Source organism: Chiloscyllium plagiosum, unplaced genomic scaffold (assembly GCF_037043375.1).
Source record: "Chiloscyllium plagiosum isolate Xiang-an unplaced genomic scaffold, Cpla_swu_hap1 HiC_scaffold_14, whole genome shotgun sequence".
Classification (NCBI taxonomy): Eukaryota; Metazoa; Chordata; class Chondrichthyes; order Orectolobiformes; family Hemiscylliidae; genus Chiloscyllium; species Chiloscyllium plagiosum.
Genome location: NW_028270152.1, coordinates 4154185 through 4170398, shown reverse-complemented (window position 1 = coordinate 4170398; position 16214 = coordinate 4154185). Strand labels below are relative to the sequence as shown.

Here is a 16214-nt window from a genome sequence, read left to right as displayed (position 1 = left end):
AACAACTAATGTTTCAGTGGTGCCTCTCTCGCAGAGAGCTAGGTCAGAGCTTTTGGGATCTCACTGTGCACAAATTGGTTACCACGTTTTCTTACATTCCAACAGTGATCACATTTCAAACCGAGTTCATTAGTTATTCTTCGGGATATCCTGAGGTGGTGAAAGTTGCTACATAAATGCAAGTCTTTGTTGCTGTTAGGAGTTAGGAGTTACACATTGACAGAATGCTGGACTTTGCAGACACAGAGCCACAGGAACTGATTCCGAGCCACTGACTCCATCCCCTCTCACTGCCAGCTTTCAGGAGATGGTCTGAGTGCTTACAATCCCCCAACAGTTCTATCTCAGATACGTGCCATCAAAGAGACCATGCACTACATTATCACCCGACCCTACCCTGGTCTGAGCTACAGAAATCTCAGCTTTCATTGTTACCTCTGGACTGGACTTGCCTGTCCTCGGATGCTGCCTGAACCGCTGTGCTCTTCAAGCACCACTGATCCAGAATCTGGTTTCCAGCATCTGCAGTCATTGTTTTTACTCCATTACCTACCATTCAATCCATACGTCTGTACTGGACTATACCCCCCCCCCCCCCCCCCCCCCAGCAGATGGGCAAACACTTATCAACAACCCCCTCTCCACCCCTCTCATCTCTCTTCATCATGCTCCATCATCCTTCCCAGTCTACATCATTCCCTATTCACCTCTACATGCACTGACTCACACCCCACCACTGTCACACTCCTCCCCAGACCCTACACCCCCTCCCTAGTTCTATAACTCCATCCAGCCCCTACACTCCTCCCTATCTCTGTAACTCACTCCAGCCCCTACACCCCTCCCTATTCTGATGTTTTAGAGTTTCTCAATGCTAATCACTCGACCATTGCCACCCCGGCCTTCAATTACACCAATCCCAAGCTCTGGAATGCTCTCTCTAATCCTTTCTGTCCCTCTTCCTCACCCTTCTCATCTAAGGCACTTTCTATTCTCGGTCGGTTCTTATTAGAACATTACAATCAAGGGATAATCAGACAATGTTCTTTAAACAGAGGGAAGTGAAGGGTCAGGGTAGATACAAGCAGGTGGTGTCCAGTTGTCATGGGGTCATTAACAAAGGTGGGTCTTGGGGGCCAATGCCACAGGATTCCGTATCCGGGATTTCAATCTGAGAAACTGGAAAATCGCCCTCTCACAGAGAGTGGCAAAGCTGTGGGATTCATTCCCAAGGCTGGCCCTGAAACTGGGACAACATTGAAAATTGGATTGGAAACTGAGAATATGTACAGCAGTCTAAGGGAAGGATGATGGAGCGTGATGAAGAGAGATGAGAGGAGGGGAGAGGGGTTGTTGATAAGTGTGTTTGCCCATCTGCTGGGGGGGGGGGGGGGTAAAGTCCAGTATAGACACATGGATTGAATGGCATGTCACTGTCCTGTAACCTCAGTGTATCCCTACAGCAATCACAGACTCCCTACAGTGTGGAAGCAAGCCATTCAGTCCTTCAAGTCCACACTAACCCTCTGAAGAGCAACCCACCCCCTATCCTACCCCTGTAACCCTACAATCTCCATGGCTAACCCACCTAACCTACACATCCCTGGACACTGTGGGCAATTTAGCCTGGCCAATCCACCCTAACCTGCACATCTTTGGACTGTGGGAGGAAATCGGAGCACCCGGAGGAAACACGTGCAGACATGGAGAGAATTTGCAAACTCCACAAAAACAATCGAACCTGGATCCCTGGTGCTCTGAGGCAGCAGTGCTAATCAACCAGCCACTGGTTGTCCGATATATAGAGTGTCTGTCAGATACTGAGGAAACCAGTTTTTCTGGTGAAGGAGGGTGAGGAAATAGAAGTTAATTACGGGGCAGTGGGACCAAAAGTTGGAAGCTGGCAAGAATCAGTAAACTGGGAGGAAGCTGGCTGAAGGGATGGGACTGCTAGCAGGGAAAGGGATGTGGAGCAACAACATAGGAGGGTGAAGATGAGACACTTGTTCTCCCAAAACCCATGGTATTGCAAGGTGAGCTACAGGAGCAGATGGTGTTGAGCTCTACAAAAACTAACAATTCCATTGCACTGACTTTTCTTATTTCAAAAAGTATCCTTTATTCATGAAAATCTTTATATACCTACATAGTCACTAAAGCAGTTTGGTTCTGTACAGTGACATATGAAGAAACAGACAAACCTTGGAGGTTCTGAGGAAGGGTCACTGAAATGTTAACTCTGATTCCTCTTCACAGATGCTGCCAGACCTGCTGAGCTTTTCCAGCAACCTCTGTTTTTGTTTCAAACAAACCTTGGAGTTTGACTCCAAACCAACAACTCAAAGGTATGTCTTACTACCCCATCTTGGGAGAACCCTTTTTATGATCTTCCAGAACAAGAGGTTGACCTCAACCGGGTATTGCAGACTGGCACATTCTCAGGTCCTGGAGTACATGCTGAGGAATGCACTAAAGCTTGGGGCAGCTGCTCCTGAGGTGCATGGTCTGAGGTCTTCCTGCCAAAGTTAAATGGAGATCTATTCAGTTATTGGACTCTCTAGGTGCCTCACATATGTATAAATATAGTCTTGGACAAATAAGAAATGCCTTTGGTTTATTTGTTGGATAGAGTCAAATTCCAATGTTTGTTTGTTTCTGCACATAGAGTCATAGAGTCTGACAGCTCAGAGACAGGCCCTTTGGCCCAAACTGGTCCATGCCGACCAAAATGCCCATCCACACTAACCCCATTTACCTGCACTTGGCCCATATCCTTCTAATCCTTTCCTATCAATGTACAGAGGAACCTTGATTATCCGAAGGACTCAGGCAGGCAGAATTGCGTTCAAATTCCAGCTCATTGATGCCAGATAACATAATTGGCCACGCATTGGGATCTTCCGATCTTTTTTGGATGATCTGAAGTTTGGTTAATCAAAAGATGGATAATCGAGGTTCCTCTGTATTTGTCCAAATGCCTTTTAAATGTTGTTAATGTACCAGCCTCAACAGCTTCCGCTGGCAGCTCATTCCATATACGTCCCACCCTCTGTGTAAAAACGTTTCCCCTCAGGTCCCCTTTTATTCTATCCCCCCTGACCTTAAACTGGTGCCCTCTAGTCCATGATTCCCCAACCCTGGGAAAAAAAACTGAGTGCATTCACCCTGTCCATGCCTCTCATCTTCTTATACACCTCTGTAAGATCCCCCCCTCAGTCTCCCACACTCTAATGATAAAGTGTCCAACCTCTCCCTATCACTCAGATCATTGAGTCCTGGCAACATCCTTGTAAGTTTCTCCTGCACTCTCTTTCCAGTTTAACAACATCCTTCCTGTAGCAAGGTGACCAAAACTGAACACAATCCTCTAAGTGTTGGCCTCACCAACATCCTGTACAAGGGGTGTGCTACTGTCAAGAACTGAACTGCTTTAGTGAGTATGTTTGGATGTACAGATTGTTATGAATAAAGGAGATCTTTGAAATGCCATTGTGCTGACAGGGAGCGGCTGGTGCAGGAGTGTGAGCAGACCGGAGAGCTCCTGGTGGATCTGGGCTCGGATCAGACGTCCTGCCACAACCCGTTCAGCGGAGGTTACTACCCCGCACAGCTCACCTTCGAGGCAGCCAATCAGATGATGCACACTGACCCGAAAACATTCCGCAGTCTTGTCCAGGAAAGGTAAGGCAGTGTGAAGGGGAATCAGCATGGAATACATCCTATCCCCAAGGAGGAAGGTCCCCAACAGTGAGAGCCACCTCCCAGAGGGGAGTGTATGGGTGGGTAGAGTCAGTGATGGGGGGGAGAATGTAATTGGGGCTATTTCCGGCAGTGGTTCTGTGGGTCAAATGGCCTTTTCTCCAGATGTTATTTCCTCTCCTGTTGATGAAGGTGACTGATCGGAGTGAGGCGGCTGGTGATGGCGGTGGTGGATTTGCCATGTTTGTGGAATATTTCGATTCTAAATCCGTTTCTTTCCTTCATTAAAGTCTACGGCGACAAGTGACTGCCATCAACAAACTGTCGGAGAAGGGGATGTTTTTCTGGGATTACGGGAATGCTTTCCTACTGGAAGCCAAGAGAGCAGGTGAGTGAAATGTAAACACGGGTCAGCTTTTTTGGGACAGAAACCGAGAACGCAGGAGAAACTCAACAGGTTCTACAATAATCAGTGGATGATGTTGATAGTGAGGAGGATGGTCTCAAGCTACAGTCTGATGTTGATCAGCTGGTAAATTGGGCAGAGCAATGGCAGATGGAATTTAATCCAAATAAATATGAGGTGATGCACTTTGTGAGGTTTAATAATGGAAGGATTTACACAATAGTAAATCCCTAGGGAGTACTGAGGAACAAGGGGAGCTTGGTGTACAAGTCCATAGATCCCTGAAGATGTCAGCACTGGGAGCTGCATACAGGATAATTGTCTTCAGTAGCCGGGACAGGGAATATAGGAACGAGGAAGTTTTGTTACAACTTTATAAAACATTAGTGAGGATACAGATGGAATACTGTGTGCAGTTCTGGTCCCCACACTATCGGAAAGACACAATTACACTGGAGATTCACCAGGATGTTGCCTGGGATGGAAAGTCTCAGTTATGAGGAGAGACAGGATGGGCTGGGATTGGTTTCCCTGGAGCAGAGGAGGCTGAGGGGGATCTAACTGAGGTTTACACAATTATGAGAGGCACAGACAGAGTAGATTGTGAGAATCTTTTCCCCACGGCAGACTTATCTAAGACCTGAGGGGATAAGTTAAAGGTGAGGAACAAGTGGTTTAGAGGAAACCTGAGGAAAAGATTTTTTATCCAGAGGGTGGTAGAAATATGGACCGTGCTGCCTGAGAGGGTGGTGGGGGCAGGTACTCCCACAGCATTTAAGGAGCATCTGGATGAGCATTTACAATGGCAGGGCACAGTAGGCTATGGAGCAAGTGCTGGCTAATGGGAGTAGTGTGGTTTGGTGTTTGTTGGTCGGCATAGACATGATGGACTGAAGGGCCTGGTTCTATGCTGAATGACCTGTGACTATGAGGTCTGGCAGAGTCTGTGAGAGAGAGAAAACAGTAAATGCTCCAGTTCGTGACCTCTCATCAGAGAACTTTGGGAATTTGTCGTCCAGGAGATAATTGGGCCTCACCTCACAATATTTGGTTTTAATCTCTGTGCCCATCACGAATTCAGATAATAATCCAGGATGAGAAATGGCCATTAGTTCTCAGTCTTTTCAAATCCTCCCTCAGACAACCCGGCATCCAGCAATATCCTAAAACCCAGTGATTGACTGTAACTGACTGGCTGTGTCTGACAGATTATTCCAAGGCCTTCATCACTCTTTGATAAAAAAAATTCTTTCTGTGTCTGGATTAGATTTCTTTTTCATTTACTTTAAATTGAAGAGTTCTGGTCCCACTGCTTTGACTGCAAGAATCTGATATGATCACCTGGGTGTATTTACTGTAGTTTGCTCACCCACACACTCTCTGCCTCACTCTACTAAACCACCGTCCTTGCTTTTTACCTTGCAACTTCTAACTAAATTTAACTGGTGCTTTATGAAGTCCTGGTGTTTTTTAAAAGGCTCTATATAAATGCATCCCTTTTGTTGATACCTGTCTGGTACATGTCTGTCCTCCAGACACATGAGGACTTCACTTAACAAAGGGGCAGTGCTCCGAAAGCTTGTGATTTCAAATAAACTTGTTGGACTATAACCTGATGTTGTGTGACTTCTGAGTATGTCTAGAAGAAAGTGAGGTCTGCAGATGCTGGGGATCAGAGTCGCGAGTGTGCTGCTGGAAAAGCACAGCAGATCAGGCAGCATCCGAGGAGCAGGAGAATCAAAGTTTCAGGCATGAGCCCTTCACCAGTGATTTCTGACTGTATCTGTCCTCAACAGTGAATGATTTGAGTTGTTTCCATTAATCTAACAAACCCAGCTGCTGCAGACAGCTCACAGGGATTTGCTTGGGAGGTCAAAGATTGAGGAAGACAGTATTTCAGTCCACCCCCAAAATGACCTATTCACTGCTCACCCACAGCCGGCCCCAAACCTTACGGTCAACTACGAGAGTGTGATCTGTCACCAATTTGCAAATGGCAAAGCTCCCGAGTTTGATTTAAAGACATCTAATTCTGTTGTGTCTTGTGGGAAATGTAATACACGTGTCTGTGTCACAGCAGACACTTTAAGGTTGATTTATCAAACAGCTCCTCCTCTAGAATCCATTCCTACTTCCATCAATCCACTAGTTCTGTCCAGTCCATAGAAAACATCTGGTTACCTGAAATCTTTTTGATTGTGTAGGGGAAGCTTTACTCTGTATCTAACCCCATGCTGTCTCTGTCCTGGGAGTGTTTGGTGGGGGACAGTGTAGAGAGAGTTTTACTCTGTATCTAACGCCATGCTGTCCTTGTCCTGAGAGTGTTTGATGGGGGACAGTGTAGATGGAGCTTTACTCTGTATCTAACCCCGTGCTGTCCCTGTCCTGGAGTGTTTGATGGGGGACAGCGTAGAGGAAGCTTTACTCTGTATCTAACCCCGTGTTGTCCCTGTCCCTGGGAGTATTTGATGGGGCACAGTGTAGACGGAGCTTTACTCTGTATCTAACCCTGTGCTGTCCCTGTCCTGGGAATGTTTGATGGGGGACAGTGTAGAGGGGGCTTTACTCTGCATCTAACCCTGTGTTGTTCCTGTGCTGAGTACCTTAATTAGCCTATTTTTGATATCCTAGTCCTAAAATTGCTCTTTCAGATGATCTTTAAACATAGAGTTCAAAAGTGTTCCTTTCACTTAAAACTCTTGCAGGTGCTGATGTGGAGAAAGCTGGAGGTGGAAAACTGGAATTCAAGTTCCCCTCGTATGTCCAGCACATAATGGGGTGAGTTAGGGCACTGCCATTAAAGTATTTATAAATACTTCTGTGACTCTGGTCATTCCAGTGCTTTGTCGTCACTGATGTACTTTTTGAAGTGCTAGCAATTCAGGAAATCCTGCATCCTATTTTTACGCAGCAAGATCCCACAATCGTAATCTGACCAACAATCTGTTTAGGTGACATGAGTCGGTCTGTACTCGTGTCCTTGGAGTAAATCCATAATCTTGCAGCTCAGACACAGGAGTACCACACACTGACCTTACAGACAACCTGAAGTCAGCTCTCAGTCCAACTGCCAGGGTACACTTTCCTGATGTTTAATCATTCATTCTCAGGATGTGGCCATCACTGGCAGGTAGGTTGTCTTGTCTGTTCCTTCTTGCCCTCAGAAAGTCATTGCGGCCCATTGTTCTGACCCCAATGAACGGTTTTGATTCGGTCTGAGTGACTGCTGTGAGACCACTGCAGGTGCAGCAGTTTATACTCCCTCGGTGGTGATTGTATGTACAGGAGCTCGCAAAATTCCTCAAATTGTCTTCCCGTGACCTTTGTGCCATCCACAAGCTCCTTAATTTGATGTTGGGTGAACAATGCAGCCCTCCTGGTCTCGCTGAGACCACATCCCACAGGGAATTGAATCCTTGCTGAGACAGATTTCTTGAAATTAATTTACAACACCAATGTAATATTGCTAACCTATTCATGTGGCTGGGGTTTTGTGTTTACTGATGTTATTACACACACATAGCTGACTGACTGAAGGCACTACACTCACTCCATTATACACTGAGAGTGAGTGAAGGTGGGGGGGGGGGGGGGTGGAGGGTTACCTTTGTACCATGTTGTGATGTCATGAAACATCTTAAATATGTTAAAGCCTGTCTGCTGTGGAAGCTATTCTGTGATACAACATGCCCCTTTCTGCATTTAAAAAGTGGGAACCCTTTTCTGGTGACATGGACAATAGGTACAAGGGTACGTGTAGATGCATTGTCCCTATACACTCAGATAACACATTGGCTGACGTGTTTACAGTCGCCAAGCCCTCACGCTCTGTGCAGTGCTGCCAGCTCAGGTGGAAGTGGAGCCTTTGTTGTTGGTGTGTGGTTGCCACCTGCTGTGATCTATTCGGGAGGGAGCTCCATGATAATGGAGCCCGGTTATGTCACCTATTTCTTCAAAGGACTTGTGAAGAGTGCACCTGTTTATTTTTCTGTAGGTTTTTACTGGGGACGAAGATGGGAATGTATTTTAAAGTACAGTAGAAGGAATGTCTGCACTTTATGAAAATAAGTGACTGGAACTCATTGTGAGCTGTGTTTACACTGTTGCTTTGTTCAAGCACTGGGGGGAGGGGAGATAAGACAGCACAGCACCTGGGGGGATGGTTTATATTGCATCCTCACATGGCGTGGTGTCATGTGACTCTCTTAAAGGTACAGACCTGGCCCGTTTTAACGGAACAAGAGGACAGCCCAGGAGAGCTTGGACCTTAAGCAGGAAAGTGGGGTCTCACTGTTTCACTCTTAATGTGATCAGACCCAACCTTCCTAAGGCTTGGCCCTTCTCCACCCCCACCCTGGTGCTCCCACTCCCCTCACCTTCCCACTATGACACCTTGTCCCTTACCCACCCTATCCCCAGCTGATGGGCAGACTCGCCAACCCCCAGCAGCTCCCTGGGATGAGACTGGCATTTGCCTGGGCTGGGGGTTCTAACATTTAGACTCTGGGTATAGTCTCAACAGTGGCCATTGTTTCACAATGCTGCAGGGCAGTAGCCTGGGAGAGTTCAGATTGACAGAGTTGAACTCTGATGGATCAAATTGTTTTGTCTCATTCTTGGATTTCTTAAATTCCATTCAGATTATGCTGGATCCTATTAAAATGCACATCAGCACGTATTCAGCATCAGGGAAGGATGACTTGTTTTGATCCTCAGTCAAATGGCATCTGCCCAAGATGAGCACTTTTTAACAACGTCAAAACATACACATGCTCTTGGAATCACACAGTCATGTTCACAGTTAGTCAGATAATCCATCTGTTGTTCTTTAATTTTGTTTAAAGAGACGCTGTTTGCAGTGGGAGGTGGGTCACTCCCCAGAGGGGCACAATTATGGTAAAGGTTGAAATACAAAAGGCAACATGGGGATTTATTTTGACACAGTGTATTGTTGTGTCCTGGTAAGTGCTTCCTGAAAGGGGCTTCAACAGGAACTTTCATACTGCAGATACTGGAAATCCAAAATAAAACCAGCCATTTCTGACAAAACTTAGCAGGTCTGGCAGCAACTGTGGAGAGAAAGCAGAGCTGATCGCTCTGAAGAAGGATCACTGGACTCAAAACATTAAGTGTTGAGGAAGCAGGGAGGCTGCAGATGGACTTGAACAGGCTAGGGGAGTGGATAAAGAAGTGGTAGATGGGATACAGTGTGGGAAAGTGTGGTATTATGCACTTTGATGGAAGAATAGAGGTTCAGAAATCTGAAGCACACAGGCACTTGGTAGTTCTTGTTCATGATTTTCTTAAGATTAACATGCAGGTTCAGTTGGTAATTAGGAAGGTAAATATAACATTAGTATTCATTTTGAGAATGTGTCAATACAAGAGTAGGGTGTACTGCTGAGGCTGTATAGGGTTTTATACAGACTGTATTTGGAGCAGGTTTGGGCTCCATATCTAAGGAAGGATGTGTTAGTGTTGGAGGGGATCCAGAAAAGATTTACAAGAATGATCCTGGGGATGAAAAGCTTGATAAACAAGGAGCAGTTGAGGACTTTGAATCTGTACTTTGGAGTTTGGAAAGATGATGAGGGATCTGACTGAAACTTACAGAATACTGAGAGCCCTGGATACAGTGGGTATGGAGAAGATGTTTCCACTAGTAGGAGAGAGTAGGACCCGAGGGCACAGTCTCAGAGTGAAGGGATGACCTGTTAGGACTGAGATAAGGAGGAATTTCTTCAGCCAGAGGGTGGGGAATCTGTGGAACCCATTGCCACAGAGGGCTGTGGAGGCCAAGTCACTGAGTGTATTTAAGACAGAGATAGATCGGTTCTTGATTGGTAATGGCATCAAGAGTTACAGGGAGAAGGCAGGAGAATGGGGTTGAGAAACATATCAGCAACAATTGAATGGTGGAGCACATTTGATGGGCCAAATGGTCTAATTTTGCTCCTGTAACTTATAGGTTGTGTGGAATGGAATTCGAACCCAGAGGCACAAGCACTGCCACTTCCCTATTCTTTGACTCTTCTTTCTGCACTGACATGACTACAGAGATGAACTGGTTTGCCAACTGGGGCCACACTGTACAAATGATACCCCCTCAAGAGCTGTCCAGACATTAGTTAAACCCAGCGCGCAGAATACAATTAAACCTACAGCAGCTGCACTGTCAATAATGCTGTATCATACTCGGTCTTTTATTTGTTCAGGGGATGTGGGAGCCACTGGCTGGGCCAGTACTGAGGTAGTGTGGTCAGCTACCTACTTGACCAGCTGAAGCCCTGACATCAGACAGAGACACTAAGATGTATCAAAGATAAAAGGCTTAAATTAGAATGAAATTATTTCCTCTGGTGTAGTGGAAGGCAAGAAGCTTAAAATTCAAGCCAGGTCATTTGGCCCATTGAATGCACTGACTCTCCAAAGAGCATTTCACCCAAACACAGCCCCACCAAACCCATCCTCTTAACCCCACATTTCCCATGGCCAATCCACCCTAACCTGCACAGCTTTGGACTGTTGGAGGAAACCCACGCAGACACGGGGAGAATGTGCAAACTCCATGCAGACAGTTGCCCGAGGCTGAAATTGAACCCGGGAACCTGGTGCTGTGAGGCAGCCGTGCTAACCACTGAGCCACCCTGCCTGTTGTCAGGAGCACTGCCCTTATTAGCAATGCCCACACTCTGTGTAGGAATAAAACAGATTAGATTATGGTTGATCTATCACTCAGCTCCATTCCTCCATCTTTGATCCAGATCACCCGATGCCCTCATCAATAAAACTTGATCAATATTGGTCTTGTTGACTCCATTCACCGCTGAGATCCACTGTTTTCTTGTTGGAATGGATTTCCACTGCCCTTTGGTGTGACAGCTTCACAACATCAACAGGCAAGATCCCAGAGGGAATATCCCAAATTGAATGAAGTTATAGGCTCAAGGTGCTGATTGGTTTCCTCCTGTTCCAATATCCCCCTTGGTATCGCTCCCGTCCTTCGGTTGATGTTGAGAAGTTCCCGTGACCTTGAAGAGGTGTACCATGTTATAAATGTTCTCTATCTGCCCGACAGCGATATTTTCTCTCTGGGGTTTGGGCCATTTCGTTGGGTTTGTACTTCAGCTGACCCCGCTGACCTGATGGAGACCGACGCCATTGCTACTGGAGTCCTGGAGGAGATCACACATGAAGCAGGTAAAGAAAAGCTGGTGCATTCCCAACTCCTTGTTTCCAAAGTTTTTTGATTTCTTTCCATTTCTTCTCTCTTCTTGCTATCAGTTCATCATAGGCATCACCATAGCCCGGAAATTTCCTGCAGATTAATTTGGCAAAAACTGAAATCATCTGGGACTTTACTTCCACATGGTCACCTTAGGTTTTGAGTCCACCAAGCCTCCCTGACTGCTGTCTCTAGAGGCACCCAGTGGAAACAGCTGCGTGTCCCAGCTTCCTCACCCATATTCATAGAAACAGGAACAGCCCATTCAGCCCTCACCAGACATTATGATCATGGCTAATTGAATGTTTTAATGCCTTTTACCCACTCCATCCCCATAACCCTATACCCCCCTGAAAATCAGAAATCTATCAACCTCAACCTTAATCAGACTCAAAGACTGAGACTCTGCAGCCACTTGAGAATTCTAAACAATTGTAACCTTCTTAGCAAAACCAATTTCTCTTCATCTCAGACCAAAGTGGCATCCCCTTTATCTTTAAATTGTCCCCCCCCCCCCCCCACCTTCACTGACCCCATCAGTGGGAACATCTGATCCCGCATCTTTCCTCTCTATCCCTTTCAATATTTTGTGGTTTTCAATGAGATCTTGTCTCATTCTTTGAAACTCTAGAGAATCCATGCCCAGTTTTTGCCCTATTTCTCCTCACAGGACAGTCTCACTATCCTGGGAGCAAGTCTGAGGAACCCTCATTGCAGTCCTTCTTTGGCAATAATTTCATTCTTGGTCATTTGAGGCATTGAAGAGGGTCTTGGATGGTTATTTGGGTAAAACTAATGGTCAAAGGTATGGCATACGTACAGGAGACTGGCAATAAGTAATAGAGCTGATGCACTGTAACACTTCCTGTGATTCTGTGACAAGGAGACCAAAGCTGCACACAGTATTTCAGGTTCAGTCTAAGTAAGTTCCTAAACACCACCCCTGTACTCAAAGACTAACATATTGTTAGCTAACAGCTTCCTAATAGCTCGTTGAATCTGCATGTTTCCCTTGAGTCACTTATCAACAGGAATACCTAGGTCCCTTTGAGCTCTACACTTTACAACTGCTTATCCTTCTGCCTCCTGGATCATACTTGTATTATTTCAACATTGCTAGTTTGTGGCATCGTGCTGTGTACAGATTGATTGTCAGCTGTGGTCCAGCGGGCAATTCACTCCCCTTTGAGTTCCAACATTGTGAGTTAAATTAAAACCGGCCTCCAGTGCAGTACTGAGGGAGCGCTGCACTGTTGACAGTGCTGAACTTCAGATGAGCCATTAACCTGAGAAGCTGTCCACCTTCTCAGGTAGATGTATAAGGTCCCATGGCATTACTTGGACAAAGAGCAGCAGAGTTCTGCCCCATGTCCTGATCAATATGGATTCCTCAGTGAAGATAATGAGAACGGGTTGTGTGGTCATTGTCACTCTTTGTTGGAGCTTGCTGTGAAAAGTAGGCTGCCATGTTTCCTAAAGTGCAACAGAACAACGATTCAATGGGATGTCATTGGCTACAAAGGGGTCCTGAGGTCATGAAAGGTTCTGTATAAATGGGACTAGCAGGACAGGGCGATTGTGCCCATCGCTCCCTCATTGAGCTGTAGCTTCGACCTGTTGTTTTTGGCAGTAACTGGAGGAAGCTGAGGATGTGGCCATTCGTCCCCCTGCTGTGGATCTCTCAGATTGATCACACCAGTTATTTATCCCCACTGCCTCTGCTGGAGCTGGACCCAAGGAAACATCTGACCACAATGTGTCCTGCATGTAGTTAGGATCTGGTGGGCACAACTTACCACAGGCACATCGATTACCAACTGTCCGGGAGGTTTATTTTATTCATTTATTTATGGGATGTGGGCATCAGTGGCTAGGTTGTTGCCTGTCACTAGTTGCCCCTTGAGAAGGCTGCCTTCATGAACCGCCGCAGCCCATGTGCTGTAGGGTAGACCCACAATGCCCTTAGGGAGGGAATTCCAGGATTCTGACCCAGCGACACTGAAGAAACGGCGATATAATTCCAAGTCAGGATGGGGAGTGGCTGGGAGGGGAACTTGCAGCGGGTGGTGTTCCCATGTATCTGCTGCCCTTTTCCTTCTAGATGGAAGTGGTCATGGATTTGGAAGGTGCTGTCTGAGGGTCTTTGGTGAGTTTCTACAGTGCATCTTGTAGATGGTACACACTAGGAGAAAGTGAGGACTGCTGATGCTGGAGATCAGAGCTTAAAAATGTGTTGCTGGAAACTGCTAATACTGAGGGTCAGTGGTAGAGAGAGTGAATGTTTGTGGATATGGTGCCAATCAAGTAACTGCTTTGTCCTGGATGGTGTCAAGTTTCTTGAGTGTTGTTGGAGCTGCCCCCATCCAGGCAAGTGGGGAGGATTCCATCACACTCCTGACTTGTGCCTTGTAGATGGTGGACAGACTTTGGGGAGTCAGGAGGGGAGTTACTCACCACAGGATACCCAGCCTCCGATCTGCTCTTGTAGCTGTTGTGTTTATGTGGTGAGTCCAGTTGGGTTTCCGTTCATAGTGTGATTTCAGTGGTGGTAATGCCATTGAATGTTAAAATAATTGTGTTTTAATTATTTTTTCATTTAGTAAACACCTGGGATGAGGGAAGGAAACGCTGACTGGGAGGGAAGAACCATCTGATTGGCCAGCGACCTGTCTGTTTTCCAATTGGCTGAGGGGAGACCATGTGCCTTGTTGGGCAACTAATGGTGGCATCGTGGGGAGGGGCATTTCTGTTTGGGAGGTCATCTGATGAAATCTGCAGGAATATGTGTAAATCCAGTTGGCACACATGCAGGAAAACAGTCCTTGGGAGTTACCAAGGGAGTTAAAGTCACTCAGCGGTGGTATCTGGTTCCATCCCCATTCAAAACAGAATTCCATCTCTTTTGCTTTTTTGGAATTTTTCCATTGTTTCTATGAAACTTATGACTAGAGATGGTTATGTAAAAAAATGTTCCTGAATACTGACCTCTTGATGAAGGAAACGCATTAAACTATGGGATCATTCATTTCAAAGAGACAGTTCACTGACAGTGGGCTGAATGGCCTCCTCTGCAGTTGTACTTTACATTCTGAAATTGGACCTATGCCAGGAGAAGGTAAAAACCCACAAAAACCTCAATAACAAAGCAAAGGAACATGCAACCTCCTTGCAAGATTTATGACCAATTCTGTTATTGCCAAAATATGTTCAGCAGGTTTTATTAGCAGAAATTAATACACTTCCACAGGTTGCACGCTTGTAAAACCATTCAAATGTCAAAAGGTTAAATTTAAGTGCCGAAAGGTAACATTTGAATGCCAATTGATTCTAATCACATGCAGGCGTTGGTCTCAGTCTGCAGTGTTCTCAATCATTTCCTGTCAACTAACCCTGAAAAGTTGAAATTCAAATTGGACTTGTTAATTTACTCTCTCCTCGATAGCAAGCTCACAACGGGACACAATTTGTCACCGCTTAATGGAAGCTTATTAAATCCTCATGTATTAGAGAGTCAGAAATATCTTTGGCTTGATTCAGTTGAAATCCCAGAGCAACAGTTCCAGATGTTAACATCAGAGAACAAGAAAGTGACAGAAGTTCATCTGGTTTAACAACAGCTGAAGGGAACTTAACCACAATCAGCACCTCAGACACACTGAGTTGTCCTTTTTTTTCCCTTTTAAGTTCCCAAAGAATAAAGTTCAAGAGTCAAGGCCATTGGGGATCGGTGAGGATGAAAAGGGGAACACCGCAAATGGGATCAGTTTGGCAGAAGGAATTACGTGACACCAAATTTCAAACAAATGTGTTGTTTTAAATTCATTCTGAGTCCTCAGAACCATTGCCAGACGCACATTTATTCTTCAAAGTCACATCATTACACTTCCAGGACAGGACGGCATGGGGTTAGATACAGAGTAAAGCTCCCTCTATACTGTCACCCATCAACCACTCCCAGGACAGGGACAGCATGGGATTAGATGCAGAGTAAAGCTCCATCTACACTGTCCTCCCTCAAACACCTCCCAGGACAGGGACAGCACAGGGTTAGATACAGAGTAAAGCTCCCTCTATACTGTCCCCATCAAACACTCCCAGGGCAGGGACAACATGGGGTTAGATACAGAGTAAAGCTCCCTCTACACTGTCCCCCATCAAACACCTCCCAGGACAGGGACAGCACGGGGTTAGATACAGAGTAAAGCTCCCTCTATACTGTCCCCCATCAAACACTCCCAGGACAGGGACAGCACAGGGTTAGATACAGAGTAAAGCTCCCTCTATACTGTCCCCCATCAAACACTCCCAGGACAGGGACAGCACAGGGTTAGATACAGAGTAAAGCTCCCTCTATACTGTCCCCCATCAAACACTCCCAGGACAGGGACAGCACAGGGTTAGATACAGAGTAAAGCTCCCTCTATACTGTCCCCCATCAAACACTCCCAGGACAGGGACAGCACAGGGTTAGATACAGAGTAAAGCTCCCTCTATACTGTCCCCCATCAAACACTCCCAGGACAGGGACAGCACGAGGTTAGATACAGAGTAAAGCTCCCTCTATACTGTCCCCCCATCAAACACTCCCAGGGCAGGGACAGCACGGGGTTAGATACAGAGTAAAGCTCCCTCTATACTGTCCCCCCATCAAACACTCCCAGGACAGGGACAGCACAGGGTTAGATACAGAGTAAAGCTCCCTCTATACTGTCCCCCATCAAACACTCCCAGGACAGGGACAGCACGGAACAATGAAGCTGCCTTGAGAGCTGGGTTGTCTCCTGGGACAACCCAGTAATATCCACTGGGACCATGAGATATCGGACAGGATCAGGAAATTCTGGACTGAAATATAAATCATGTCCTAAATGCCTCTCTACATCT

The 16214-nt window shown here is 46.1% G+C and overlaps 1 protein-coding gene across 2 annotated transcripts in view; it reads left to right on the top strand.

Moving 5' to 3' along the window:
* uroc1 (urocanate hydratase 1) overlaps nt 1–16214 on the top strand; it is a 100609-nt gene that overhangs the window by 46245 nt on the left and 38150 nt on the right. For both annotated transcript variants that reach the window (XM_087994045.1, XM_087994046.1), the window contains exons 11-14: nt 3502–3681; nt 3990–4087; nt 6811–6883; nt 11184–11305. In XM_087994045.1, the coding sequence (XP_087850171.1) occupies nt 3502–3681; nt 3990–4087; nt 6811–6883; nt 11184–11305 (473 nt within the window). The remainder of the gene's footprint in view (nt 1–3501; nt 3682–3989; nt 4088–6810; nt 6884–11183; nt 11306–16214) is intronic.